Below are 27,208 nucleotides of genomic sequence, written 5' to 3' on the forward strand. Positions count from 1 at the left end.
TGCTTTTCGGGTTTGGTTCTTTGAGCGGGTTATTATCTGCGGTGGGGGAACATATGAATTTGATGACCGGCAGGTGGCTTAGAGCTATATGTGGAAACCAAGCCTAAAGTTACATGTTAATCAGCTAAGAAGCTCAGCACACTACAACTGCACAGGCGTTCACTCTCTCTCACCAAGGATAAAAACACTGAACGAGTCCTCTGTATACACAACCAAACATTTATAATGGGTAAATGTCTAATGGGCTTGGAGCATTAAAGTTATAAAATGGGTGATTTAGAAACATGGTTTGTTAATGGCTCAGAGCTTTTTGGCTAAGCCTTCTGTGCTTTCATGACAATGAAGATTCAGTAATAAATCTTTTATTTCATTAGGCCTAACTACCGAAGAAAACACCTCACAGCTTGGTACTTGTTTTGACCCCGCCCAGGCTGTGTAAATGCTCTGACTCATTCCCACACGGATCGGTTCTTTTTCGAGCAATTCAGATCCTAGCGTAACATAGCCTACTCTAAAACTTATCAATAAAGACGCCTGTAGAAAAAAAAAATACACAGAGAGAGAGATTGATTACTGCAGTCAGAAGAGAGAAATTTGACTTTACTAGATTTGCACATCATCATATTCCGTGAAAAGGGTCCATTGAAATTTGCAAGCCAAATTTAAATTCACAAATAATTTTGTAAACTATAAGTTTAAATTGTATCTTATTTACAACTACAGGTAACAAATGTACAACGTTTTACATAGGCTAATTTTTTTTGGTCCATCATCATCATTGACTTGAGGCCGGTTTTGACCGATTCAGCCAGTTTCGTACTGTAAACCGGTTCAACCGAATCATTGAAAAGATCCGTTTCAAAAGAAGGATTTGTTCACGAACCGAACAGAGAGAGAGAGAGAGAGAGAGAGAGAGAGAGAGAGAGAGAGAGAGAGAGAGAGAGAGAGGGGGATGAAAATCACTGCCCGGCCACAACCAGACAGACGGGCCACGCATGAATAACTTTTACGGCCGAGGCGACATTGAAGTGCTGTCATATCTTGGGTGGATACAGAGAGTGCCCGTGGTGCTGTTTAAAGAGCTACCCACAGCATTTCTCCCATGTTTTCCACGTAGGGAAGGAGGTGAACACTACCCGCCGCCATTTTTTTGGAAGTGACTGACTGGGAGTGGAGAGTTAGCTGTAAACTGGCCACAGCTGATTTAACGTTAGTTTATATTCCCTGTGAGTCATCACCTTCGACACTGTCAGCCCGGACGGCCTGGATACTGTAAATAAACCGACTCTTTTCAACTATACGAGCTGTCGAAGGTCCAAAAGGAATAAACAAGGGGAGATTTTGTTTACACGTTTCTCCTGATTTCTCACTAACTGTTCCTCCCAGGATTGCTGGTGTGGGCTAAGTTAGCCACATTAGCACGCTGAGGATTTCTCCTGGAGTCCAATCAAACCTGGCCTGTTCGACGGGTGAGTTCAACTAACGTTACACCCTCAAACGAACCGTTTATCTATTCTTGTCAGGCCCTTACAGATGTCTCGTTGCGGTTGTGTCGTTATTTTGTCGTCGTATGAAGTTGGCTAAGTTAACATTCACGAACTGCTCAGCTAATATGTGGCTAATATGGCTACGTTGGGTTCTGGTCTACAACTTTTTCACGTTGTTTAATCATGTAAAACAGCCAAACTGAAAATATAACGTTACCCTTTTCTCTAAAATAGCCAGTGTCACTAATGTTAGCGCTAGAGTTTTGTTGCTGGTTAGGGAACGGCAGCTTAATTTGTGCCAGCATGCAGGTTTAACAAACTTGATTTATTTTGATTAAACTACTTTGGCATTCATTAAACTCAATGTCGAATGGGCTGCTCAATTTGTGTTTAGCTAACTAACATTTGAACTTGGCAAACTTGTGTCCTTCTTTGAAGGATTAAGGATTAAACCAATACGTTAGATGAGGAAAATCATGATGTTTTTATTCCCATGACATATACATTTTTTTTAAATTAGTATTCGGATTTTTACTTATTTTTTCAAGTATCAGTTCACCACATTGTTTACAAGACAATGTCCAGTGTCGCATATTATTGCAATGACACTCCCTCCCAGTTTCACTGCACTGTTTCCAACAGCAGGCTTTGATAACTAAATAAAACAAGCCTTTTAGGGGCTTGTAGTTTAATTTGCTGTTTCGCCACTTCCTCATTATATAAATGATGCCTCTGTTATGACAAGTAATCAGTTAATTAAAGTGCTGGTTTATCGAGCTGGGTATTCCCTGGCTTGTTGTGATCCGCATTCAGCGCCGCGCGCGCCGCATTCCTCTTTTCACAGTGTTGACATTGCGTAACACACGCTGGACTGGCCAGCAGCTCGTGTACTCTTCTCCATACCTATTTAAAGCGTCATTCATGATAGTCACCTGGCCTTAGGACAATACAGTTCACCTATCAGCGTAGTCACTGCCATTTAATAGACCACTTTCAAACAGCATCGTCTCAGAGCTCAGCCTGAATATTGATCGCCGAGTCTGCGCTTCCCCTTCAACCCCATTCTTTGTCAATGTGGATCTATCGGTTTGTATATTCGCGATATTCGATATGCTTATGTGGAGTTTAGCGACCATTTGCATGTTAAAACATCTCTAAATGCATATCACATAGTGTCTGAATGATGCGTATTTGTTTATATTGCGCTTGCTTTTGTGTCTGGTTGCAAGCCTTTCAAATGTGCTGTAACTGCTTGCTGTGTATTGAATTCTTAGTGCGTTTTCAAGGATGTGATTGTCTTGCATTTTTGGGGACACATTTGTTTTGTCATTGTTTACCTTTGTGGTGAGGTGGCATATTCATGTTCATGGGGGGAGCAATTGTTACGTATTTGATTTTCTAGACCAAGTCATTTTTTTATTTTTTGTATAATACTTTTATGAACCACATCTTGCTTTTTTTAATAGGCTATAATAGTGGTGTAAAGTGTTGCTAATGCTAAATGCATTCAGGCACGTATTTTCAACCTACTGTAGGATGCATTTTAATGATCAATAATGATATGTTCAATAAATATTTTAATAGGTTCTCCTACCATGTAGTTATAGAGTAAGCAACAGCAATTACTTCTCTAGAATATCCATATTATAAATCAATTTTTGTTTGAATTATTCCTCTTTATCAGTTCTCTTTTTTTCTTCTTCAGCCTTGATTGCAAATATTGATTGTTCCTCGTTCACTTGGCCTTTCTCATTGTTGTGTTATCTTAATAATGTGCTTTATTCCTCACATTAGTCACATTACTTTGTGACTTATCACAAAGTCACATTACTTTGGCTAAAATATCTGAGATAAATAGCCACTCATAATTGCACATTTTTAACAACATGTTAAGTTAGGCCTGTTTAATGCTACTAGCCTATTTTTGTAGTACAGTTTCTAACATTTCTGGGAGTTGTAGCATGACGGTCATTTATTAGAGATCATGACCTTGCTATGATTTGATTAACTTTATCTTACCATTTTGCTTTTAATGTACATAAGCATCCATATCCGACATGCACAGCATATTTCTGTCCCACATAGGCTATTCTGAAATGCCATTGAAGTTTAGTGACGCATGCATTTATCTAGCCTAGCAGATGGGAACTTGATGAGTGTGTGAGAATGTCACCTTTAGAGAATCAAACTGGATACCTGCACCAGGAAGGAGGAACCTTCTGTCATGTGAACAGTTTTAACAGTAGAGATCTTGATCAATTCAGGAGGCTTCCAGTGAAGAACAGTCATGCTGTTTTGCACAAACAAGCTGGAAAGAACACGTCTGATGTTGTCTGGTATCGTTTTGACTCGTGTAAATCGCTTCATTATGACATTACCAGTTAAGAGAGGCAACCTTTCCTTTATCTGATAAACGACTGCAGGGATTTTGACACTATCTGACCATATAGATGTATTAATGTGACGAGGGCATCAGGAGAATGCTAACTCTGTGTTCGCTATGACCATAGCTGTCAAACTTGTTGACGCCACATTTAATCTAATCACAGAGGGAAACTTTAGCTCAAATAGCTCAAATAGCTTGAGCAAAGCTATTGTATAGCTTCAGAAAGCCAAGAATGTACTGCACAAGTTTTATGAAGTTAGATCTAGGATCTTGACAGCTGTGGTCACCAAACTGCTATTCTAGGTCTGCACAATTAATAAAAAATTTAGTTTAAATTTGGCTTAGTTACGAAAACACAGTCATTGAGAAAAAATACATTTAGGCTATTGTGCTGGATTTCATTGCTTTTCTCTTTAATGCTTCATTCTCTTTTTATTGTTCTGAGACGTAGCCGAACATGGACTAGCGAATAGGGATGTCACAGTGAAGAAATCACTCCTGCATATAAACTTGTGACATCACCAGTATTAACCGATAACACCAGGGGGAGGGGGTTATTTTGAACAGGTGCTTGCTTTTGCTTTTGAATTTGCAATACGCGTACTCTGTGTATAGGCCTGTTATTCGTGGACATTACAGAGAGCTGCTATCAATATACGTGGTGCTGGAATTGCTTATGAATGCACGCTTTCTTTTCACTTTTATTATGATTTCACTTTTCTAAATTTAGTTAAGCCTTGTGTGTATACTCGACGCAACCGCTGACTGCGCGCGCACCTCTCCAAACGGACGATGCGTTTATACTTGACGCGCTCGCGGTTGTGCTATTCTGTGAAACGACAGGGGGCGACTCGGAGTAACTCTCCTCTAAACCACCAGGAATCAGCAGTGAAGAAGTAGTTTATCATTCATTAGTAGTTTATTAATTGCTAATTCATAAAAGAGTAAATGCTGTAGGTTTACCTCCCGGTGCCTTGCTTTCGATTTCAAAATGGTGGCTGCGCGAAATCAGTGTATTTCCTCGTATCTTGCGTTCTGGCCCCGTAGAAGCAGTTTTTTTAAAAATAGGCTAACGATTGCGTCATAACGAATCGACTCTCTGTCGAACAGTAGAGAAATGGCCGTATAGACAGGAGGAGAAGCTCGCAGGCTATCGGGGGGACGTGGAGGCATAACGTCAAGGTAGAAGCCCATAGAGATTAATAAAGTTGATCCTGCTGCTAGCTCATGGACCGCTAATACTCACTCTCTCCGTCTCTTTGAGATTCGGAAGGAAATTATTCAGATTTCACTCGGCACAGTTACAAGAAGACATACAGGTTGCTCACGTGACGGGCTCAGTTTGAGTCTGCGCACAGCTTTTTTCTGTTGAAATCAATGGGGTCACTGTGTAATTTTACTGTCTTTGGTAACTCCAGGTATAGGCTAAATGTGATGGATAATCTCTTTTCGACTATTGAAGTTTTTAATCTATGCGTTTCCTGTTTGTGCTGTCTGGAAGAATGTCAGTATGGTTGCAATCATTCAGCAGAAGCGTGACCTCAGAGTAAATGACATGCTCCAAATAAATCTATTTTCAGTGGTTTTAAAAAAATCAGCCGGAAAGGTGTTGTGAAAGCTTTTCTCTGTCTGACTTCTTCTGACTGTGTCGTTGAGAAATGAACAGCACGTTATGTGATGGCGATTTAACGGTGGTGTGAGTTCCTTGCAGAGGTTAAGACCTGGCAAATCCAAACAGTTAAAGCTTGTTAAAGGGAATTCCCACAGAAATTAACCTGAGATCATCATGGCCAAATTCCTGGAGTTACTAGTCTGTGTCGCAGACTTTTCTTGCTGAGCTTCTGTTCTGTCATGTACAAGCCTGCAGCACAACAAAGACCCAGGCCTCGGTTAAAAAGCGGCATATTTTTCTAGTTAACTGCTCAGCTTTACTTATGTACTGCCACCCCAGCATGACATGCAATATCATTTGTCCTGCTGATCTTGACCATGTTTAGTTATAATCATTTTCACTTCCATTTAGATCTTGTCTGAAATTCTCCATATGATCCAACGCTGAAGTACAGTTGTTAAAGACATTATCTGTAAAAAGTGAAGCCTATAATTATAATGTAAGCACTGCAGATTTAGAAAGTTGCATTGCAAATGACAGTGTGAATGTACATTAGAAATATTCTCTGGTGCGTAACAATATTCCCTACAGCCTTGTATGAATGCTGAGCTGTTTTCTCTTTGGTCCCAGAGGAGCATCAGTAAAGAGTAATTCAGCATTTTTTTTCCTCAGTTATCTGTGGAATAGGCTGATGGTGTTTGATATTTATGAAGGTATTTTCTTTTAATGAACCGAATTAATCAATGAAGTCAACTTTAGTTAGGCTTACTCAGCCTTGTGAGGCAAGATTTTGCCCTGTGGGGCTTGTTTGTCTGATTTCAAAAAAGCCATTACTGTACATGAAAAGCTTGGAATTTATGTGAAATATTGACTGTTTTTGCTGTCAGCCATCACTTTCTCCTACCTTAATGTAGATAGAAGGTTAAAGAGATACTTTGGGATTAAGCATTAAGCTTTGTATTAGTAGAAAACCTGTAGTATTTTTGAATTACCGTGCTTTCCACCCTCATATTCCCCTGAGATGAGAGATTTATGTATTTTGGGATGAGAACGGGCTGGGCAGTGTGACTGAACCAAAATCAAACGAACGCGGGTAAAATCCTGGGTCACTTTATCCGTGTATTTTCTGAAAAGGGCTTTAGAAAACCTTAGAAGCTGTAGCAACGCCCCTGGCATCGTGGTGACGACTGTTGTATGGGCAACCACAACAATGGGCATTCTCACAGAAACAGTTTGCATTTAAAACTTGAGATCCAGGGCAGTGAAATGAAATAAAATCTAGATCTAGAGACATTTTTTCATAGGTTGAACTAGGGCTGTGTGATTAACCGTAATTGATTTTCAGTTTCATCGATCGACGTGGGATAAACAGATAAACAGGGTTTTTTTATTTAAGGTTTTTCTCTGGATAAACAGAGAAACTGATATTACCGTAGACGCCATCCTTCTTTTGATGTACATCAGGATTTATGGGACGTGTTCCCGGTTCTGGCTGATCTAAACTATGCAGCCTAATTTGAATTTAGGAAGTCTATAGTGTGTTATGTGTATGCTAGGCCAAAGAGATGTGTTTTTAGTCTAGATTTGAACTGATTGTGTCTGCTTCCCGGACAATGTAAGGAAGATTGTTCCAGAGTTTTGGTGCTTAATAGGAAAAGGATCAACCATCAGCAGTCAATTTTGATATTCTAGGTATTATCAACTGGCCGGAGTTTTGAGATCGCAATAGACATGAAGGACTATAATGCGTTAAGAGCTCACTCTAGTACTGCGGAGCTAAACCATTTAGTGCTTTATAAGTAATCAGCAATATTTTAAAATTTATACAATGTTTAAAGTCCCTGTAAAGTCAAAATTAAGTATGTGTTCTGAGTTTGTCACACCACAGAAAAATGTGTTATTAGCCACCCAGCCAAATTTGAATGATAAAAAAGCCGGCAAGTACATAAAATAAGCTATCAATATCATGAAAAAATGAGCAGTTATCTCTGTTCTCAAACGCTGGGGGCGTGTCCGCTAGCTGCGTGGATACCACGCCCACTCGCGGGAAAGCTGTTGGCGGTGATATTAGCTGATACTGCTTTCGCGACGGGAGGATGAACACTGAGGCGGGAGATAGTCGTTTCAGCCCCGTTCACCACTAACAGCGGGTTATCAGTGAATCCCAGTTGTCTCTGAGGAAAGTTTATAAAACTATCCCGTGTAAAATGATCTCTACAGAGGCGGGTGTTCGCGGTGATCCTCAGCTCTTCATCAAGGTTAGCTCTCTAAAAACCTCTTCTTGATGTGATCGTTTTTAGGGAATTTAAATAAAGATACCTATCTGTTTCGTACATGATTGCATTCAGGTAGTAGCCTATGCATTTCTGTGTTGAAGGCATCGCTAGCTAGAAAACTGTAGGCTCAGCTGCATTAACTTATAGTACTGACAGTCACTCGCGATTAAACAGTGAAGGTGAATGGGAATGTGCTCGGCGAGTGTTATTATGTGTAAGGGGAGACATCAGACTCTGTGCGTCATCAGATAGGGGTGTGTCCAGGAGCTCATGGGCTCCAGTTGCGTCATCGAGCCCTGTTTTAGCCCCGCCCAAACAATCCGTAAAATTGCAATGGTGAAAAACTTCAGTACTTCACAGTTCACAGTCTTTTTAATTTGTTTTAGCAATACATATGTAACATTTATAATGTGTTTAGAACTTTTTTGTAGAATTGCCTTTACAGGGACTTTAATAGCTGTCAACCGCAGCCAATGCAGGGTTGACAGAACCGGGCTAATATGGTCAGACTTCCTGGTTCTGGTAAGAACTCGAGAGGCTGCGTTTTGGACCAGCTGAAGTTTTGTTTATTAAGCGTGCAGGGCAACCTCCCAGTAGAGCATTACAATAATCTAGCCTTGATGTCATGAACGCAGATAATGCAGGTCTATGGTCACCACCTCAAAGAGCATGCACAGAGAAGTCCAAATTAAACATGATTTAATGACTCGTAAATGTAAGGACACATTTATTTATTTATTTATTTATTTACAGGGTCAATGCACATTAATAAACAAGTGTAAACGTGCCAGAATTAGCCCAAAAGGCTATTTTTCATCCGTAGACCCTTGACAGAATGTTACACAGTCACCCTAAAAACAGAGACAGAGCATCACACATATACAAAAAAAAAAAAAAAACCCCAAGATAAAGTAAAATAAACATATAAATTATTATCTAAAACAAAAAAAAAAACAAAAAAAAACATGAGAGAGAGAAAGAGAAAGATTGCTACACAAGAGAGGGACAAAGCCAAGAGCAATTGGTACAAATAAGTCTATTATCAAGAATACAATACTAATGTTGACAGTGCTGATTTGTCAGTAACCATTTTTTAAGATGAGACTGAAAAGAACCAAAAGCATTGAACCAAAGAACCAAAGGCCACATTGATGGCCTAAGACACAAAACGAGCCCCCCGCCCAACATATATATGTCCCGTCTCTCACTGACGGTACTCTAAAAAGTACTTCAAGGTGCATGCTCGTTCTATTGTACTTATATGCCCAATTATTTTGTAATTACTAGTTCCTTTCTTCTTATAGAATTTGCCCGGGTCCAGCGTGAAAGACAACCGGGCCAGTTGACAGAACTGCCTCTTTCCCCATTGCGCAAGTGCTGCATCTTCATGGATGTTGCTCATTTGCCATAATCGATCAGCCTCAGGTTGAGCTACATGTAACTTCAGCACTGTGTAGTGTGCAAGAAGCTGCAGTATATGCAGTGGTTAATCATAAAAGCAGCGAATTGGCATTATAAAACGAGTTCTCTAGGAATTGCTTCTAATACCGTCTTCAAAAAAAAACTACAAATGCACATCTCTAAAGAAGAAAGATAATAAATCCCAACCTGTCAGAGCATTAAGCATTTAGTAGTCTTGTGACTCGAGCTTCCCTTCTCTGTTATCACATGTCTAAGGAATACTTTTTGAAGGGCTAAATCTGTTGTTTACCCACAGATGCTCTGACTAATGCAGTCACTGCAGGAGTGATAAAAGATAGTGAAAAAGCCAGTGGTCTTAACTGACCGCACAATGGACTTTTTGGAATATGTTAGCTTTGAGCAACTACATAAGAGGTATCTTGCCCAGCTTGTGCCCTTTCCACACATTTCCAGCCAAAATAAAAGGTTCTGCACTTGACAATTTTTCAGGAGTATAACTTGACGACAACTGACGCAAAAAAACATATTCTCTTCATAATTAAAGGGTTATTTCACCCAAAAATGAAAATTCTGTCAGTATTTACTCGCCCTCATGTTGTTCCAACCCCGTAAGACCTTCGTTCATCTTCGGAACACAAATTAAGATATTTAAGATAATAAGATCACTCCTGCATACAGTCCGTAGGCTTCTTGAGGGACTGGCTCTTGCTGTCCCCGAAAAGTCATTAAAGACATCGTTAAAATAGTCCAAGTGACTACAGGGGCTCAATCTTAAGTTTATCAAACGACGAGAACACTTTTGTGCGCAAAAAAACAACAAAAATAACGACTTTATTTCAACTATTCACTTCCTTCTCCATGAGCCTGTAAGTCAGTTAACGTAGTGTGATTGCGTAGAGCTACGTTACACGTAGGCTCACTATTGGCCGACGCTGGTCATGTGTGTGTGATGCGTGTGACGTACAATAACAGAAGCTTATGCTATTAAACTAGTAACCTGACTCGCGCAGAGGGAGAAATAAACGAATAGTTGAAATAAAGTCGTTATTTTTGTTGTTTTTTTGCGCACAAAAGTGTTCTCGTCGTTTGATAAACTTAAGATTGAGCCCCTGTAGTCACTTGGACTATTTTAACGATGTCTTTAATGACTTTTCGAGGACAGCAAGAGCCAGTACCTCAAGAAGCCTATGGACTGTATGCAGGAGCGATCTTAATATCTTAAATATCTGAATTTGTGTTCCGAAGATGAACGAAGGTCTTACGGGGTTGGAACAACATGAGGGTGAGTAAATACTGACAGAATTTTCATTTTTGGGTGAACTAACCCTTTAACAAAGCGCCTTTAAGTAGAAATATGATTTGCAGTGATATGACATGCTAGGCAGCTACTCTAGCCAATTTATTGATAAATTCAGTACTGAGTTTTATGTCTGATGGTTGCATAAAAAGCAGCAAGTCATGGCATAAAGACTCATAAACAAAGTGTTATGTTGGAATGTAGTCAGTTATGTCATCGCTTCGGCTCGCAAGTCAATGGAAATAACATACCCACAATTGGTCTTTCATTTATCAAGTTAATCAACTCTAATGGTTGATGAATATGCACAGAGTTTGACTGTTATTCAACACATAGCTTCAAATCCCTCTAAACCTGTATGAGCCTGAAGACAGAGATGATAAGAATGCAGCAGAGCAGGTCAATGTGAAAGCTGGGAGCACGCCGGCTATCGTCATTACTGTATACAAAGGCCTGTAAACAAAGGTCAGGTCACAGGTCATTGTTTGGAATTAGTATCTGAAGATAAGACCGGTACTGTGGCCTCATGGTCTTGTTGTTCCTATTTAACAAATCCACAGAAGCTCAACTGGCTTATCTTGTATTTGCTGCTCAACCTACAGATTTGTAAAAGGAAAATAAAGATCTGTGCAGGTATCTAGTGTTGTCAAAAATATAGATTTTCCAAAATGTATCAATCATGAAATATTTGAAACGGTTCTGATATTCATTTTCCACAGTATCGATACGTGGACACCAGCTGCGCTTCCTCATCTCTGACGCACCTGCCTCCATTTAGGCCACGTTCACGCTGCAAGCCTTAGTGCTCATTTCTGATTTATTGCTCAGATCTGATTTTTGTATTACTGTTCACGCAGATTCCAGTGTGAACAGATCATTGTCCTGGACTGACCCGCATGCGCAAAAGAACAATAAAAAGATGACACAGTGAAGAAGAGACCATCGTTCTTACCTTTTATAGTTCGAAAAGTTCACTCAGAAAAAACTTGATATTACGGTCTGCAATGTGTAATTAGGACACGCAATGCTAGAGCCTTTATGTAAACGGATCACATGCTGCATTTGTCCAGTGAGTACCACTGAGCAAATGCAAATAAGGACTTTAACCCAGGGTTTAGGAATGTGCAGTGTGAACTGGCAATTTATGAATACATGGGATTAACTGTTAACCCCGGGTGTAGTATGAGCTGTGTGAAAAGGTGTATAAAGATATTTCAAGTGTGAAAAGCTTACAAGGTTACAAAAGCTGTCCCTGGGGCAGTACCTTTCCAAAAAGTACACTTTTGTTACTTTTAGGTATTAGTACACGTTAGGACAGTTATTGAAATGTAACTTTGAGTTATAAATATGCACCTTTTTGCTATTAAAAGTGTACCTTTTGAAAAGGTACTGCCCAAGTGACCGCTTTTGTACGAGTGTACGAAAGTAAATACACATGTCATATGACATGACATTATCTCTTTCCCCACCATTGACGGAAATTTCTGTCATTTCTAAGATGACGCTTCCCGCCATTGATGGACATTTCTTTCTTTCCAAGGAAATTTGTGGCTAAAATATATAAAGGTGTAGTTCACTTTTAAAAACACTTTTGCTGATAATTTACTCACCCCCATGACATCCAAGATGTCCACGTCTTTCTTTCTTCAGTTGAAAAGAAATTAAGGTTTTTGATGAAAACATTCCTGGATTTTCTCCATATAATGGACTTCATTGGGAACCAAACGGTTCAAGGTCCAAATGAGATTATCAGTGCTTCAAAGGGCTTTAAACGACACCAGACGATGAATAAGGGTCTATTATGAATATGATATAAAGCTTTATAGTTTTCTTCTCATCGTGCAAGCATCTCATCACTTCGAGAACCAATGAAAAACAGAGAGAGTATTCAATTTATATATACAGATGACTGTACTATTCATCGAAAATAATCTGTGTGAACCATTTATTTGAAAAATGGTCTGGAAGAGTAAGGAATTTTAAAATGGAAAATGTGTAGGAACCCTGTTTATATGTGAATATAAATCTAAATTAAAATCTGTTTGTTATATAAAGCAATTAAATAGATTCTGTAAAAAACGATGGGGTGTTAGACACCCGGTCTTCTATTTTGGGTGTGATTCAACAGGATACAACTAAAAAGAAATGAAGAATTTGATTAAAACGCTGAATGGTTTTATTATGATTGTTTTTTATTTTGCCTAAAATAGTGTGAACTCTTATTACATATGTTGATTTATATTTGTTTACCTGCAGGTCTCTATGCGTACACTGCCTCCCTCTGGCAGATGAGTAACCAGCGGGGCCTGGCGGCCAGATAGTCCCCTGCGAGCGCGGCCCCGGCTCGCAGCATGCCCTCCACCAGCAGGGCAGGGAGTCTGAAGGACCCCGAGATCTCAGATCTCTTCTTCAAGGAGGACCCCGAGAAGCTCTTCACAGACCTCCGTGAGATCGGTCATGGCAGTTTTGGCGCGGTCTACTTTGTATGTTTTATCTATTCAATAGGATTTGGCATGTTAATGCACACTACAGTACATTATGAAATGTTGGGGAGATTAAGTTGTGAAATATCAGATGTGTATCTCGCTCAGGCACGGGATGTGCGGACTTCAGAGGTGGTGGCCATCAAGAAGATGTCCTACAGTGGGAAACAGTCTAATGAGGTCAGTTTTACTACATTCCAGAGTCGTTGCATAGTCATGCAACAGTTTGGTTGTGGATTCAGCTTTTCCTTTTGAGGGTGCGCACAGTGATGGAAATTAGTGCATTACACTTCCAAGACGTTTTTCATGTTTTTGAAAGAAGCTTTTGATGCTCACCATTTATTTGATGGAAAAATACAGTTATATTACTATTGAAAATATTTTTTTTCTATTTAATATAAAATGTCATTTATTCCTGTGATGCAAAGCTGAATTTTTGAAGTCTTTAGAGTCACGTGATCCTTCAAAAATCATTCGAATATGCTGATTTGGTGCTCAAGAAACGTTTATTATTATTATCAATGTTAAAAACAGTTTTTTCTGCTTAACGTTTTTGTGGAAACCATACCATTCAAGAGATTAGGGCAAGTAGGATATAAAAAAGCAAAGAAATAAATCAAACTTTTATTTGATCAAAAGGAAATGGAGGACTCTTATTCTGCTGTGTGAACTGAGTATGAACTGATGACGACACAGTTTGATCTTCGGCTGACAAATCAGAGGAAAGGGGCGTTTCATTCCCGCCGCGTGTAGAAATTGAATATTCAAGCTGTTTAATCATTTTTCTACCTCAGAACGAAAAACGAAAAATCAAGCTGAAGTCTTGTTTTTCGTTTCATGGAAAAAATGAAAATACGAAAAAGGAACGGTTTTCTAATTTTTCTGCTTTCAATATTAAATCAAAAAAACGACTGAATGAAATATACACAGATTCAAAATATTTTCATTTCAAATATATTTAGATTCAGAAAAGCATGTTTTTCACAAAAAATATTAACCAGCAAAAACTGTTTTCAGCATTGATAATAACAAGTATGAATTGTACTCAATTATTAATAACTTGACCACCATATCAGCATTACAATGATTTCTTACGGATCTTGTGACTTGAATTGTGGTTGTCACTGAAATAAATTACAATTTAAAACGTATTAAAATAGAAAAAAAAAGCTATTTTAAATTGTAATGATATTTCACAGTATCTGATCAAATGCTGCCTTGGTGAAAGACAATTGTATGAAAAACATGCAATCTTTTTATTATCATTCCAAACTAATATATATTTCAGTCTCTTTGTTTCATACTCGCAAACAACTATGACTTGGCTCAGTATCATACGAGCAAATTAAAGTCAATTGCTGAAGTCAAATTAAATCTCCTGTAACACCTCAGATTGAAGTGAAGCACCAATGCCATTCATACTTTAGCTGGTGGCAGCATTTCCTTTGTAATTTCAGATTAGCAGTAATCGGATTACACATAATCTCTGCAAGGAATCCTTCAGAAGCTTTTAGGACTGACTTTCTTTTTCAGGACCTGTACTAGTAAATCGATACGTCCAGTCTGCTCTTGTCAGTAGTGGATACAGTGATCCAGTGGAAAACGGGAATACGCTGTATGCTTTTCCGGCCAATTTGAAAGAAGGCCGTTTGACTTGATGCTTTCTTCTCTTTACTTAGAAATGGCAGGATATCATTAAGGAAGTCAAGTTCCTCCAGAGAATACAACACCCAAACAGCATAGAGTATAAAGGATGCTACTTGCGGGAACACACAGCATGGGTAAGATCTTTCTTTTGCTCTTCTGAATCACTCATTCTCACTATCACTCTTTGGGATGACATGTTAATGAGTGCATAAGCACACTATTCATTGTCTCATCCCTTTTCAGCTTGCCATGGAGTACTGTTTGGGCTCAGCCTCGGACCTCCTTGAAGGTGAGATGCCAAACATGTGGAAGCATGATCAGTATTTCATCCAAAATATGGGTGTTTATTTATTTTTGTTTATTTCTTCAAAAATGAGTTATGATCAAATCAAAGCTTTAAAGGCACATACCGTATATAAGATTTTTTGCATTCAAATATCCAAAAGCACTTGCAAAGTGTCATGTATTTTATTCACTTGTGTACTAACATTATAATGTACATCACAAACGTACAAACAACGTTTAAATCCAGAGAAATATGCAATTTTAACCAGTGTAACGTACCTCCTCAATGCCGTCATCCTCGGCTTCCGCTTTGGGTGCCGTAGAAACCATGACAACATGGTAAGTCTTATAAAAAAAAAATGCGTAAGTAGTAATTTTAGCGTCTCTGCCTATTTTGCTCTGGCATAGCGCACGCAGCGCAAATCACATTGTATCTGAAGAGTCTTCATGACAACCTATCAAAATAAAAGTTTTGTTTAACTTGAAAAAATGTAACAGAAATATATTACTATTTCTCAGAGCATACTTCAAGTAGGCCTAATAATAATAATAGTTAATGCATAAACTGACAAAATTTACTGTATATCTTGCAGTGTACATCACTTTGGATAAAAGGTCTGTCAAATGCATTAATGTAATGTAAATCATTGTCACTTTGATTAACATGCAACTTTACTTTTTTTTTTAGTTCACAAGAAGCCCCTTCAGGAAATTGAGATTGCAGCAATTACACATGGTGCTTTGCAGGGCCTTGCATACCTTCATTCCCATAACATGATTCACAGGTCTGTGGGTTTTTCTTTTTCTTTTTCCAAATGAGTTTCATGACATTGGTTCCGCTAATAGATTTTGCATTCTTGCTCTGAAGACAGGAAACCTAGTTGGAGTACTCTGAGAGGGTTTCCTGCACATTTATTCAGTTGTGACACAGTGCAGTCTCTAATTAAATTGTTTTAGCAAGTCTGCATTGAATTCAATGCAAGGGACGATAAACATACAGATCACTATAGTCTGGTTCCCAAATGTATGGTTCTTATGGTCTCACAAATAAAGTTACAATGAAACATAAGTAGTCATGGATCTTTTTTTTTGTGGGGTACATCCGAGTATTACTGATTATGGAAAAAGAAAAAAAAACTGTAGGACAGGGACTTACTTCTATCCAAGGGTTTGTTGATTGGATTTTGAAATGTGGGAAGTCTTCACACTGTGGGTAAGAAAGAAAACGTTGTTTATTTTGTGTATATTGTCGTCTTAACTCAGGGATATCAAAGCTGGGAACATCCTACTGACCGAGCCTGGACAAGTCAAACTGGCAGATTTTGGCTCTGCCTCCATCGCCTCTCCAGCCAACTCTTTTGTAGGGACACCATATTGGTGAGCACACTGAGGATCTTTAAAGGAGTAGTTCACTTAAAAAAAAAAAACAACTTGCTGATAATTTATTCACCCCCTTGTCATCCGTGATGTCTATGTCTTTCTTTCTTCAGTTGAAAACAAATTAAGGTTTTTGATGAAAACATTCCAGCATTTTTCTCCATATAATGGACTTCAATGGGAACCAAACGGTTCAAGGTCATCTGGTTGACAAAATCCTGGAACGTTTTAATCAAAAACCTAAATTATTTTGACTGAAGAATGAATGACATGGTCATCTTGGATGACATGGGGTTGAATAAATTATCAGCAAAAGTTTTTTTTTTTTTTTTTTTTTTAAAGCGAACTACTCCTATAATAATAATGACTCCATTGACATCGTCTGGTCACTAACACACCCGTCTCCTCTCAGGATGGCCCCTGAAGTGATTTTAGCCATGGACGAGGGACAGTATGATGGAAAGGTTGACATCTGGTCTCTTGGGATCACCTGCATTGAACTAGGTGACGAAGAAGTGCTGCTCATCGTAAATTGAATTGTGCATCTTTCACAGTGTAAAAGTCGAGCTTACTTTTGCCTCTCCCTTTTGCTGTAGCTGAAAGGAAGCCTCCTCTGTTTAACATGAATGCGATGAGTGCCTTATACCATATAGCGCAGAATGAGAGTCCCACACTGCAGTCAAGTGAATGGTGAGTCCTCTAACACATGTCTTCAGTCTTTTAGATGACCCCCAAATATGATCAGTCACTTCCTAAAACATACTACTGTACTGTTGGATGTATTAGTTATTCATATCAATTTACTCTTTTTAAAAAAATATATATATTTTAATCAAGTTCTTATTTAGTGATGATAAATTCAAACATTAAACTGTAGTGTTGTCTTTAGTCACCTATAGTTGGGCTTTTAGATGCCACAGAGACCCCAAATATGATCTTTCTTAAATGAGACCAACATCCTAAAATTTAAAAGGCAGCAATATTGTTTCATATCCAGAGAACCAATTTATACGGTGTAAAATTGTATATTACAAATATGCATATAATATAGTTTGAAAATTATTTGTTTTCTTTTCTTTAAATTATTTCCCTTTTGTTCTACTGGCTATGGTATGATAAATAAATATATTGAAATAAATAAATCTAACAACAGCATTTATATAGTAGATCTACTACTAGTAGATTTATTTATTTGTTCAAAACCATTATTCTTATTCATGTTTAATCTTATTTTATTTATTTATTACATTAAGGCTAGGTAGTAAATTAAATATTGGGGTGAATTATTATTATTTATTTTTTTTTAAATATTTTTATTTTATTTTTTAATTAAGTTTCTGATTTAAAGGGTTAGTTCACCCAAAAATGAAAATTCTATCATTAATTACCCTTATGTTCCAAACATGTAAGACTTTCATTTATCTTTGAAACACAAATAAAGAGATTTTTTTTATAAAATCTAAACTCTCCATTGACAGCTAGGCAACTACCACTTTTATACTTCAAAAAGTTTATAAAGAGAATGTAAAACTAATCCATATGAATTGAGCGGCTTAGTCCACATTTTCTGAAGAGACTTGATCGCTTTAAATGAGTAACAGTTTTAATTTACTTTATTTAAAAATATCGAGCGATTTCTGCATTAGCGAGTCGATTAACCTGCTGTGTTATTCTCTTTCCTCAGGACGGATTATTTTAGAAATTTTGTTGACTCTTGCCTTCAGAAAATCCCCCAAGACCGACCACACTCTGAGGACCTGTTGCAGGTGTTCACTTTGCATTGAATTATTATCATGACTTTTAAATAACCTTTTTGTTTGTTAGTCTTAATAATCCATTTAAATACTTAGTTAACTGCCTTATTTTCTGCACTCTTTGCAAATACAACAGCATGCATTCGTCCTGCGAGAGAGGCCAGAATCTGTTCTGATGGATTTAATTTTGCGGACAAAAGATGCAGTCCGAGAGCTGGACAACCTGCAGTATCGGAAGATGAAGAAGATCCTCTTTCAAGAGTCCCACAATGGGCCGACCACTGAGACCCAGGAGGGAGATGAGGTCAGATCTCAAACCATCCCAAGTTCTAGTGCTTTAACATTGATTGGCTCATTTATAAACTATGTAACTTTGGCCCTTTAGTGGTTAAAAAAACAAAATTGCATTTTGCAGAAGAACATTGTTTTGGTTGTGCTTCAGCTATATAATAAATGGTTTTCCTACAGCTCATAAAACATTCACTACTAGACTTAATAGATAGAACCAATTTAGATTTAATCCCTCAGCTCTCAGCCTGTCCGAAAAGCCAAGCCAATGTTGATTCTTGTTTTATTGCGATCTGTCGCTTTCTCTTTTTGCTAGCGAATCTCCTCTGTTCGGTGTTTTTAAAGGGGTGAATCCTCTGAGGTTTGACATTCAGTGCTCCACATCAACCTTTTTTCGCACGTTGTGACAATTAACCTATGCCGCTTACACGCGTGTAGAAGTAGGGGGACTAACTTTTCTCTATTTACGGATATGATGAGATGGGCGAGTGATGCACTTATGAAATTACCCACAGTAAATCAGGCTAAAATAAAAAACACGTTTTGGAAGAAGGATTGATGATGTATTGACTAGTTATTTAAATTCATTTTTAACAAAAAAAAAATGTCATAGTGTACCTTTTGCAAACACAGGATAAACTTTGGGTCATTCTCAAATCCTGGGGAATACTATCTGGTTTAACACAATCTTGTGAAGTTTATGCAGTTTATTTAAAGGATTAGTTCACTTTTGAAAAAACTTTTGCTGATAACTTACTCACCCCCATGTCATCCAAGATGTCCATGCCTTTCTTTCTTCAGTCGAAAAGAAATTAAGGTTTTTAATGAAACGTTCCAGGATTTTTCTCCATATAATGGACTTCAATGGGAACCAAACGGTTCAAGGTCCAAAAGACAGTTTCAGTGCAAACTGTTCAAAGGGCTTTAAACGATTCCAGACGATGAATAAGGGTCTTATCAAGTGAAACGATAGCTCATTTTTTTTTAAAAATCGTTCGTTTCTTTCGCCAAATGAACCAAATGACTCGGAAAAAGATTCGTTCATTTTGATGAACGTGTTCGAACAAGAGTGCATTAGAGAACAGAGCAAGGCGACCATTTGAGCTTATAAAACTTAAACTTTGTTATTTATTTATAAAACGAGCGATCGTTTCGCTTGATAAGACCCTTATTCATCGTATTATTCATCGTTATTGGTTCCCACTGAAGTCCATTATGTGGAGAAAAATCCTGGAATGTTTTCATCAAAAACCTTAATTTCTTTTCGACTGAAGAAAGACAGACATGGACATCTTGGATGACATGGGGGTGAGTAAATTATCAGCAAAAGTTTTTTCAAAAGTGAACTAATCCTTTAATACATTTTTTTTTTAAACTTAATTACAAGAATTGTCAGTCATGATATCAGTCCTTTTAAGCCAACACAATGTTTTTTGACTAAAATAAAGTTGTTGTTTTTTGTGTGTGTTCAGGAGTCGGAGCACAATCCTGGTCGCACGGGCACAGTGAGCAGTGTGGGCAGTAATCAGTCCATTCCCAGCATGTCGATCAGTGCGAGCTCTCAGAGCAGCTCAGTGAACAGCCTTCCTGATGCTGCCGATGACAAGAGCGAACTTGATCTGGAGAAAGACCACACTGTAATGTCTAACAGTTCGGTCATACATCTGAAGCCTGTACGTTCACACACCTCTTCTTAAAATTTCAGAGAAACCTTCAGTAATTAGAAATTCTTTATACTAAGTGAACAGTAAGTATATATTTTCCTGTTTTTGTGTCTTAGGAAAGGGAGGAGGTTTACCCTGAGAATCCTGAAACACATCCTCGTCCCTCAGAAGCCCAGGCGCCACCTGCACAGCCCCCACAGCGCAAACACCATCGCAACCCTGAGCACTTTGCCACCATCCGCACAGCCTCACTGGTAAGCCAGTCATGTCGGATCTGTACTGAAATGCTTCACAACCCTAGTGTCCACATTGGATTTGTCAAAACTAAATCGCTCGTATTATAATCGATAAACTGAGGCATAGGTCACTTCCGGTGTAGACAGTGTAAAATGAATGACATCGCTAGAGTTTATTGTTCACTTCCAGTCTCAGGTTCATTTCATTTTTCTTAAATGTAGCTTGATCATTTTTTATTCCTCTTCACTGTCCCCTCATTTCCTCGTGTCCCTCCTCTTGCCTCTTTCAGGTAACACGACAGATGCAGGAACACGAGCAGGACTCTGAGCTGAGGGAGCAGATGTCCGGTTACAAGCGCATGAGACGGCAGCACCAGAAGCACCTGATGGCCTTGGAGAACAAACTGAAAGCGGAGATGGACGAACACAGGCTGAGACTGGACAAAGAGCTGGAGGCCCAGAGGAACAGCTTTGCCAGTGAGATAGAGAAACTTGTGAAGAAAAACCAAGCAGCCATTGAGAAAGATGTAAGTGCACATGAGACGCGTCACATGACGGAAATTCCACCTGAAAACTGCTCGGGAATCGGAAATTCCCCTCTTCCTCATATGCCAAACAGTTACTTAAAGGAGTAGTTCACTTTTAAAGAAACTTTTGCTGATAATTTACTCACCTCCATGTCAAAAAATTAAGGTTTTTGATGAAAACATTCCAGCATTTTCTCCATATAATGGACTTCAGTGGGAACCAAACGGTTCAAAGTCCAAAAGACGGCTTCAAGGGGCTTTAAACAACACCAGACAATGAATAAGGGTCTTATCTAGCGAAACGATCGCTCATTTAAAAAATAAATTTAAAAGTTTAAGTTTTATAATCACAGTTGCTCGCCTTGCTTGCTCTGTGATGCGCGTTCGTGACTCTCCTGTTCATCAATATGAACAAATCTTTTTTCGAGTCATTTTTGAAATGGCCGATCTTTTCGCTAGATAAGACACTTATTAATCATCTGGTGTCGTTAAAAGCCCCTTGAGGCTGCACTGAAACCGTCATTTGGACCTTGAACTGTTTGGTTCCCATCGAAGTCCATTATATGGAGAAAATCCTGGAATGTTTTCATCAAAAACCTTAATTTCTTTTTCGAATGAAGAAAGTTTTTTTTTTTTTTTTTTTTTTTTTAATTGAACTACTCTTTTAATCTAGTAATAATATATTTCATATGCATAACTTGGCCAAAAGTATGTGATGACCCTAACCCCTTAATTCCAGTGAAGACAAATCTTAATGTTGCATCATAAAATGGCATTCTTGAGAATTATGTACTTCATACTTTGTTGCAAGGGGAGGTTCTGCTTCATTATGATAAAAGCTCTGTGCACATAGCTATTAATAATTTATTTTTTATTTTTTTACATTTACATGAAAATTGTCTTGTAGACCAAGTCATTTGCCAATGATGAGAAGAAATTCCAACAGCACATTCAAGCCCAGCAGAAGAAAGAGCTTAGTAGCTTCCTGGAGTCACAGAAACGAGAGTACAAGCTACGCAAGGAGCAACTGAAAGAGGTATAGGCATATTTAAGCAAGGCTTTTTGCCCACCTATGAATCCACCTATTGTGTTTTTCATCTTGGTGTAATTCCACCTAGATTGACCTCTATTATGAGGTCTTTTTGCATGAACAGTGCAAATGAATCAAGACAAGTGAAAATCAGAAAAGTGGGCATGGTCAACACAGCTGAAAATTAGAGATGCACTGAAATTTTAGCAAACTAAAAAATGTTTTGTTTTTGGCTGAGACATTGACATTTAATTAGTACTTCTCCTTAGGCTGGCTTTTTCGTGGATAAGCTACAACAGGTAAACTTTGCTGTATAGTACAAAAAATAAACATGAATGAACATCAGAAGGTATGTTGGAATGTGTCATGTCATGTAATCGCTCAATCAGTTTTTCAGTCTCGGAAAAAGTCAATAAACCAGCTTGTTAACAATTATGTATGAAATGTTGTGTATGAAAACAAGTCTAAGGAACATTTTTTTAAATATATGCGCTATATTACATATTCGTTATTTTGAATCATTACATTGTCTTCATTAATGTATGTTTGAATAATAGCCACCGTTTAAATTTCAACAAATCTGAGTAAAAACATTATAAATAATCAATTAAAGTGAAATTAAAAGCGCTTCTATGCCATTGAAATAAGTGTTGATTATTAAATACATTTCATGGATTAATTGTTAAATTAACTTTATTTTTGGTTTCAGTAAAAAATAAAATAAAAAATTCTCAGGATCACTACACTGTAAAAAATATTGTTGTTTTAACTTAAAAAAGTAAGTAACCTGGTTGCCTTAATTTTAAGTTGATTGAACTGGAAAAAGTGAGTTAATACAATGAAGGAGATTAATTGAATCATCAGAAACTCAAAATAATAAGTTATCTCAACTAAATAAATTATTTAAGTTGATTTGACAAAAGAAAAAAATGTGATAAATCTTGAAAATATTTTTTTACAGTGTACTAAAAAGTAAAGTTTCTTTATTGTTCAGCCATTTGACAATTTTCAGTATAGAAAAGTAGAGGTTGAGAAGGACTTGTTACTAAGTAGATTGCAAATATAAATTTCATATTTATATAAATATAAGTAGCTATTTTTTAATCTTTTTATTAAGTATTTCCGCTTAACAACCTCCCATTAATGTTTCCCACACTGTTTAGGAGCTGAATGAGAACCAGTCCACCCCTAAGAAGGAGAAGCAGGAGTGGCTGTCGAAGCGGAAGGAGGACTTTCAGCACTACCAGGCAGAAGAGGAAGCCAACCTTCTCCGTCGACAGCGCCAGTACCTGGAGCTCGAATGTCGCCGCTTTAAACGCAGAATCCTCATTGCGAAACACAATGTAGAGCAAGACCTCGTGCGGGAGGTAATGTTGCGTTCACCAAACTGTCAAATCTATCCATTAGAACCAAAGAAATCAAATATAATGACAAGAGGTTTTCTCGATCCAGGAGCTTAACAAGCGGCAGACGCAGAAAGATCTGGAACACGCCATGCTGCTCCGCCAACACGAGTCGATGCAGGAGCTGGAGGTGAGGCAGCTGGGCACCATCCAGAAGATGCGTTCAGAGCTGACCCGCTTGCAGCATCAGACTGAGCTCACCAACCAGCTAGAGTACAACAAACGCAGAGAGCGAGAGCTGCGCCGCAAACACGTCATGGAGGTCCGGCAGCAGCCCAAGAGCCTTAAGGTGCGTCTCCAGCACCCCACCACAATATTCATCCAAACATAGACCTCTATATACACTCAATAAATATTTTTCAGTTTTTCTCGACTATTTTGAGTTATAAAGTGAGCAGAATATAGTCAAATTTCGCACATGGATTCCGCAGGCGTGTATTAAAGTAAAAGTAAGCCTTTCCTCCTCTTTGATCCGTATCAGTCTAAAGAGATGCAGATCAAGAAGCAGTTCCAGGACACGTGTAAGATCCAGACACGGCAGTATAAAGCCCTGCGCAACCACCTCCTGGAAACGACACCCAAGGCCGACCATAAGGCTGTGCTGAAGAGGCTGAAGGAGGAGCAGACACGGAAGTTAGCCATCCTCGCTGAGCAGTATGACCATTCCATCAATGACATGCTCTCCACACAAGCTGTGAGTCCTCCCGTCCGACTCCTATGTGTATATCTTCATGCAAAGCCAGGAGGCGAAAATGTTATCTTTTCGAAAAAAATACTATAACACACCGATTCCACATGTAACTCCACCTCCCTTCTTGCTCCTCAGCTGCGATTGGACGAGGCACAGGAGGCCGAATGTCAGGTGCTAAAGATGCAGCTGCAGCAGGAGCTGGAGTTGCTAAATGCCTATCAGAGCAAGATCAAAATGCAGACGGACTCGCAGCACGATCGTGAGAGAAAAGAGCTGGAGCAGAGGGTTTCGCTGAGGAGGGCTCTTCTTGAACAGAAGGTAAATGGATACAAATCCAAGCAACACACTGCAGAAATTGCAGATGAGAGCTTCTGATGTTCTGGAATAAGAATTAAAGGTACAGTTCACCTAAAAATGAAAGTTTGTTTTCAAAATTTGAACGTTCGGAACATTAAAAAAAAAAAAAAAAGGTTTTGAGGAACGTGTTTAGCCTAAATTCTTGACAAATTCACTAACTATATTTTGCCATTAAAGGAGTAGTTCACTGTTGAAAAAAAAAAACTTTTCCTGATAATTTACTCACTCCCATGTCATCCAAGATGTCCATGTCTTTCTTTCTTCAGTGGAAAAGAAGTTAAGGTTTTTGATGAAAATATTCCAGGATTTTTCTCCATATAATGGACTTCATTGGGAACCAAACGGTTCAAGGTCCAAAAGACTGTTTCAGTGCAAACTGAAAACTGATCAAAGGACTTTAAATGATTCCAGATGACGAATAAGGGTCTTTTCAAGTGAAACGATCACTCTTTTAATAAATAAATAACGAAGTTTAAGTTTTATAAGCTCAAATGCTCACCTTGCTTTGTTCTGTGATGCATGTTTTTGACTCTCCTGTTTGAACTCATTTATCAAAATGAACAAATCTTTTCCCAAGTCATTCAACGAACGAAACGAACAAATTGACTCGGAGAAAGATTCGTTCATTTTGATGAAAGAGTTCGAACAAGAGAGTCACGAACGTGCATCTCAGTACAGAGCAAGGCGAGCATTTGAGCTTATAAAACTTAAACTTTATTTATTTATTAATAGAGCAGTTGTTTCGCTTGATAAGACCCTTATTCATCGTCTGGTGTCGTTTAAAGCCCTTTGAACAGTTTGCACTGAAACTGTCTTTTGGACCTTGAACCGTTTGGTTCCCACTGAAGTCTATTATATGGAGAAAATCCTGGAATGTTTTCATCAAAAACCTTAATTTCTTTTCGACTGAAGGAAGAAAGACATGGACATCTTGGCTGACATGGGGGTGAGTCAATTATCAGCAAAAGTTTTTTAAAAGTGAACTACTCCTTTAATGATGTTGAACCTGCAAGTTTGAAAAAAGTTTTATTTTTATGTTCTATGGATTCTAGAACATAAAAGAAAAATTCTACTTTTGTTGCAGTTTTAGAATGACATGAGGGTCAACAATTGAGACGTAACTTTTCAAATTTGAACTCTAGGTGTAATACACACTCTTAGAAGAAATGGTTCTATTTAGAACCAGAAATGCTTCCATCCCCCGCTTCATATATGGAACTCCAAAATGGTTCTATATAGAACCATTTTTTTGCTAAAAGGTTCTATTGGCCAAGTATGGAACCCCAGGGTTCTATATAGAACCGAGAGGAACCCTTTTTTTAAGAGTGTACAGAACCTTTTAGGGGTTCCAAATACGTAGCGCTGATAGAACCTTTTCTTCTAAGAGTGCACTTGCCGACTGAGGTTCCAACCACAAAAACCTTGGAGATGCATGACAAATTAAAAAACAACGTGTTCTAAAATCTGCACAAAATTATGAAATTCCATGTGCAATCTGTCAACTCTGACTGCCCCACATCTGCACAATAGGGAATAGACTTTGGGCACACTCACAGTGTGAGTGTACAGTGTACTCCAGCTTTAACTATCCCTGTAGCAGCTGGGAACATTTCACGTCATCATTGAAGCGTTACCTGATTCTATTTTGGTTTTGGCCAGATCGAAGAGGAGATGGTCGCCCTGCAGAACGAGCGATCGGAACGAATCCGCAGTCTGTTCGAGAAGCAGGCCCGGGAGATCGAGGCGTTCGACTCTGAAAGCATGCGCCTGGGCTTCAGCAACATGGTGCTCTCCAGCCTGGCTTCGTCCGACGGACACAGCCACAGCTTTCCCGGGGCCCAGAGTAGCTGGGGCTCTCAGCACGGCGCAGGCTCTCAGGGGTCACACTGGGGAGGGCAACAGCACGGCCAACACCCAAGCCACGGCGGCTCCATCCAGCAGCCCTGGGGTCACGGCCTGTCTTCAGGGGGGCCGCCTCCCTGGGGCCACCACGGGTCTGGAGGCAGTCAGCGCTCGAGTGGGGGAAGCAGTGGGCTACGGAACAGTCCCCAGGCAGTACGGCGGGCCACCTCCGGGGGCCGCAGTGAGCAGGGGATGAGCAGGAGTGCCAGCATCGCCTCTCAGATTTCCAATGGCTCGCACCTGTCCTACACGTAAGATCCCCCCGCTGCTCTCCCACAACACCTGTCTTGGCCTAAAATGCCGTAGGGGACGGGATAAAGGGGCACCGTGGTCTTATTTTCTTTCTTTTTTTAACACCCATTCCTCGGAATACAGATTTTATACACACGGCAAGCACAAGACGCATTCACTGTAAGTTTTAGTTAGAGAACGTCCGAATAATCCTGGCCCGTTTTATCAAACTTCAGCTAGAAGTCATTTTTTGCAGTGATGCGATGTGCGTTTTAGAGAGTGTTAGTGATGGTAAGAATGAATAAATGAATGCTGCGCGTCGTATGCAGTGGGTTTTTAATCACGGTCTTATTAGCGGGTTGTTTCGGCCGAAGAGTGGGAGTCGAATGCGTGTGAATCCAAAAGGAAACGAGATGGGAATAGGTTGGATAGCAGAATGTGAAAGAATCAAGCTTTACATTGCACTTGATTTTTTTTGTCTCGCGTGTTCTTTTATAAAGCACTAATGTTTTAATGTGTTGTTAAACCGTATGCTATTTTGTGCCAGAACAAATTTTAACTATGAAAAGATACTGTGAAATTCCAAGATTTTGCTAGGAGTATTATTGGATTATCGTGATTTTACCATGCCATTTTGCGTTTGGAAAACTCTGTGTAACCGGTTTGGTCCATTTCTATATGCCAAAGGGATATACAGTGGTTATAAGGTAGGTGTGCAAAATGACTACATTTAAGTGAGGGTGTCTTGGACTGAATATAACAGGGTTTGCTATGTGAATGTACATAAGCATTAAAGCATGTTGGCGAGGTAGATCTTCACTTCTGGATCCCGGTGTGACAAAAGTAAGCTGTA

General features: G+C 38.8%; 1 protein-coding gene across 2 annotated transcripts; it reads left to right on the plus strand.

Annotated features, from left to right (window-relative positions):
• The first annotated feature begins 999 nt into the window (after window positions 1–999).
• Window positions 1,000–27,122, plus strand: taok1b (TAO kinase 1b). Of its 2 annotated transcripts, none has more exons than XM_089123422.1 (20): window positions 1,000–1,469; window positions 12,737–12,963; window positions 13,072–13,143; window positions 14,643–14,744; window positions 14,854–14,899; window positions 15,584–15,680; window positions 16,159–16,272; window positions 16,685–16,776; window positions 16,869–16,962; window positions 17,957–18,038; window positions 18,163–18,330; window positions 19,787–19,987; window positions 20,095–20,232; window positions 20,505–20,741; window positions 21,649–21,777; window positions 22,935–23,138; window positions 23,224–23,463; window positions 23,656–23,868; window positions 24,001–24,183; window positions 25,882–27,122. In XM_089123422.1, exons 2-20 carry the CDS (start codon window positions 12,832–12,834, stop codon window positions 26,377–26,379), a joined length of 3,042 nt encoding a protein of 1,013 aa, XP_088979548.1. In that variant the 5' UTR covers window positions 1,000–1,469; window positions 12,737–12,831; the 3' UTR covers window positions 26,380–27,122. The 2 variants fall into 2 exon arrangements, with proteins under 2 accessions (XP_088979548.1, XP_039549973.1); XM_039694039.2 differs by lacking the exon at window positions 1,000–1,469 and adding an exon at window positions 2,433–2,573.
• Window positions 27,123–27,208: the final 86 nt, after the last annotated feature.

The sequence above is a fragment of the Pimephales promelas genome, chromosome 19 (assembly GCF_988280905.1).
Source record: "Pimephales promelas chromosome 19, fPimPro1.hap1.1, whole genome shotgun sequence".
In the NCBI taxonomy this organism is placed as follows: Eukaryota; Metazoa; Chordata; class Actinopteri; order Cypriniformes; family Leuciscidae; genus Pimephales; species Pimephales promelas.

Excerpts from the sequence above, each read along its gene's own strand:
- taok1b (XM_089123422.1), top strand. The coding sequence starts at position 12,832 with ATGCCCTCCACCAGCAGGGCAGGGAGTCTGAAGGACCCCGAGATCTCA. Across the intron at positions 13,144-14,642 it reads GTGGGAAACAGTCTAATGAG|AAATGGCAGGATATCATTAA; the intron begins GTCAGTTTTACT and ends CTCTTTACTTAG. Across the intron at positions 15,681-16,158 it reads TCCCATAACATGATTCACAG|GGATATCAAAGCTGGGAACA; the intron begins GTCTGTGGGTTT and ends GTCTTAACTCAG.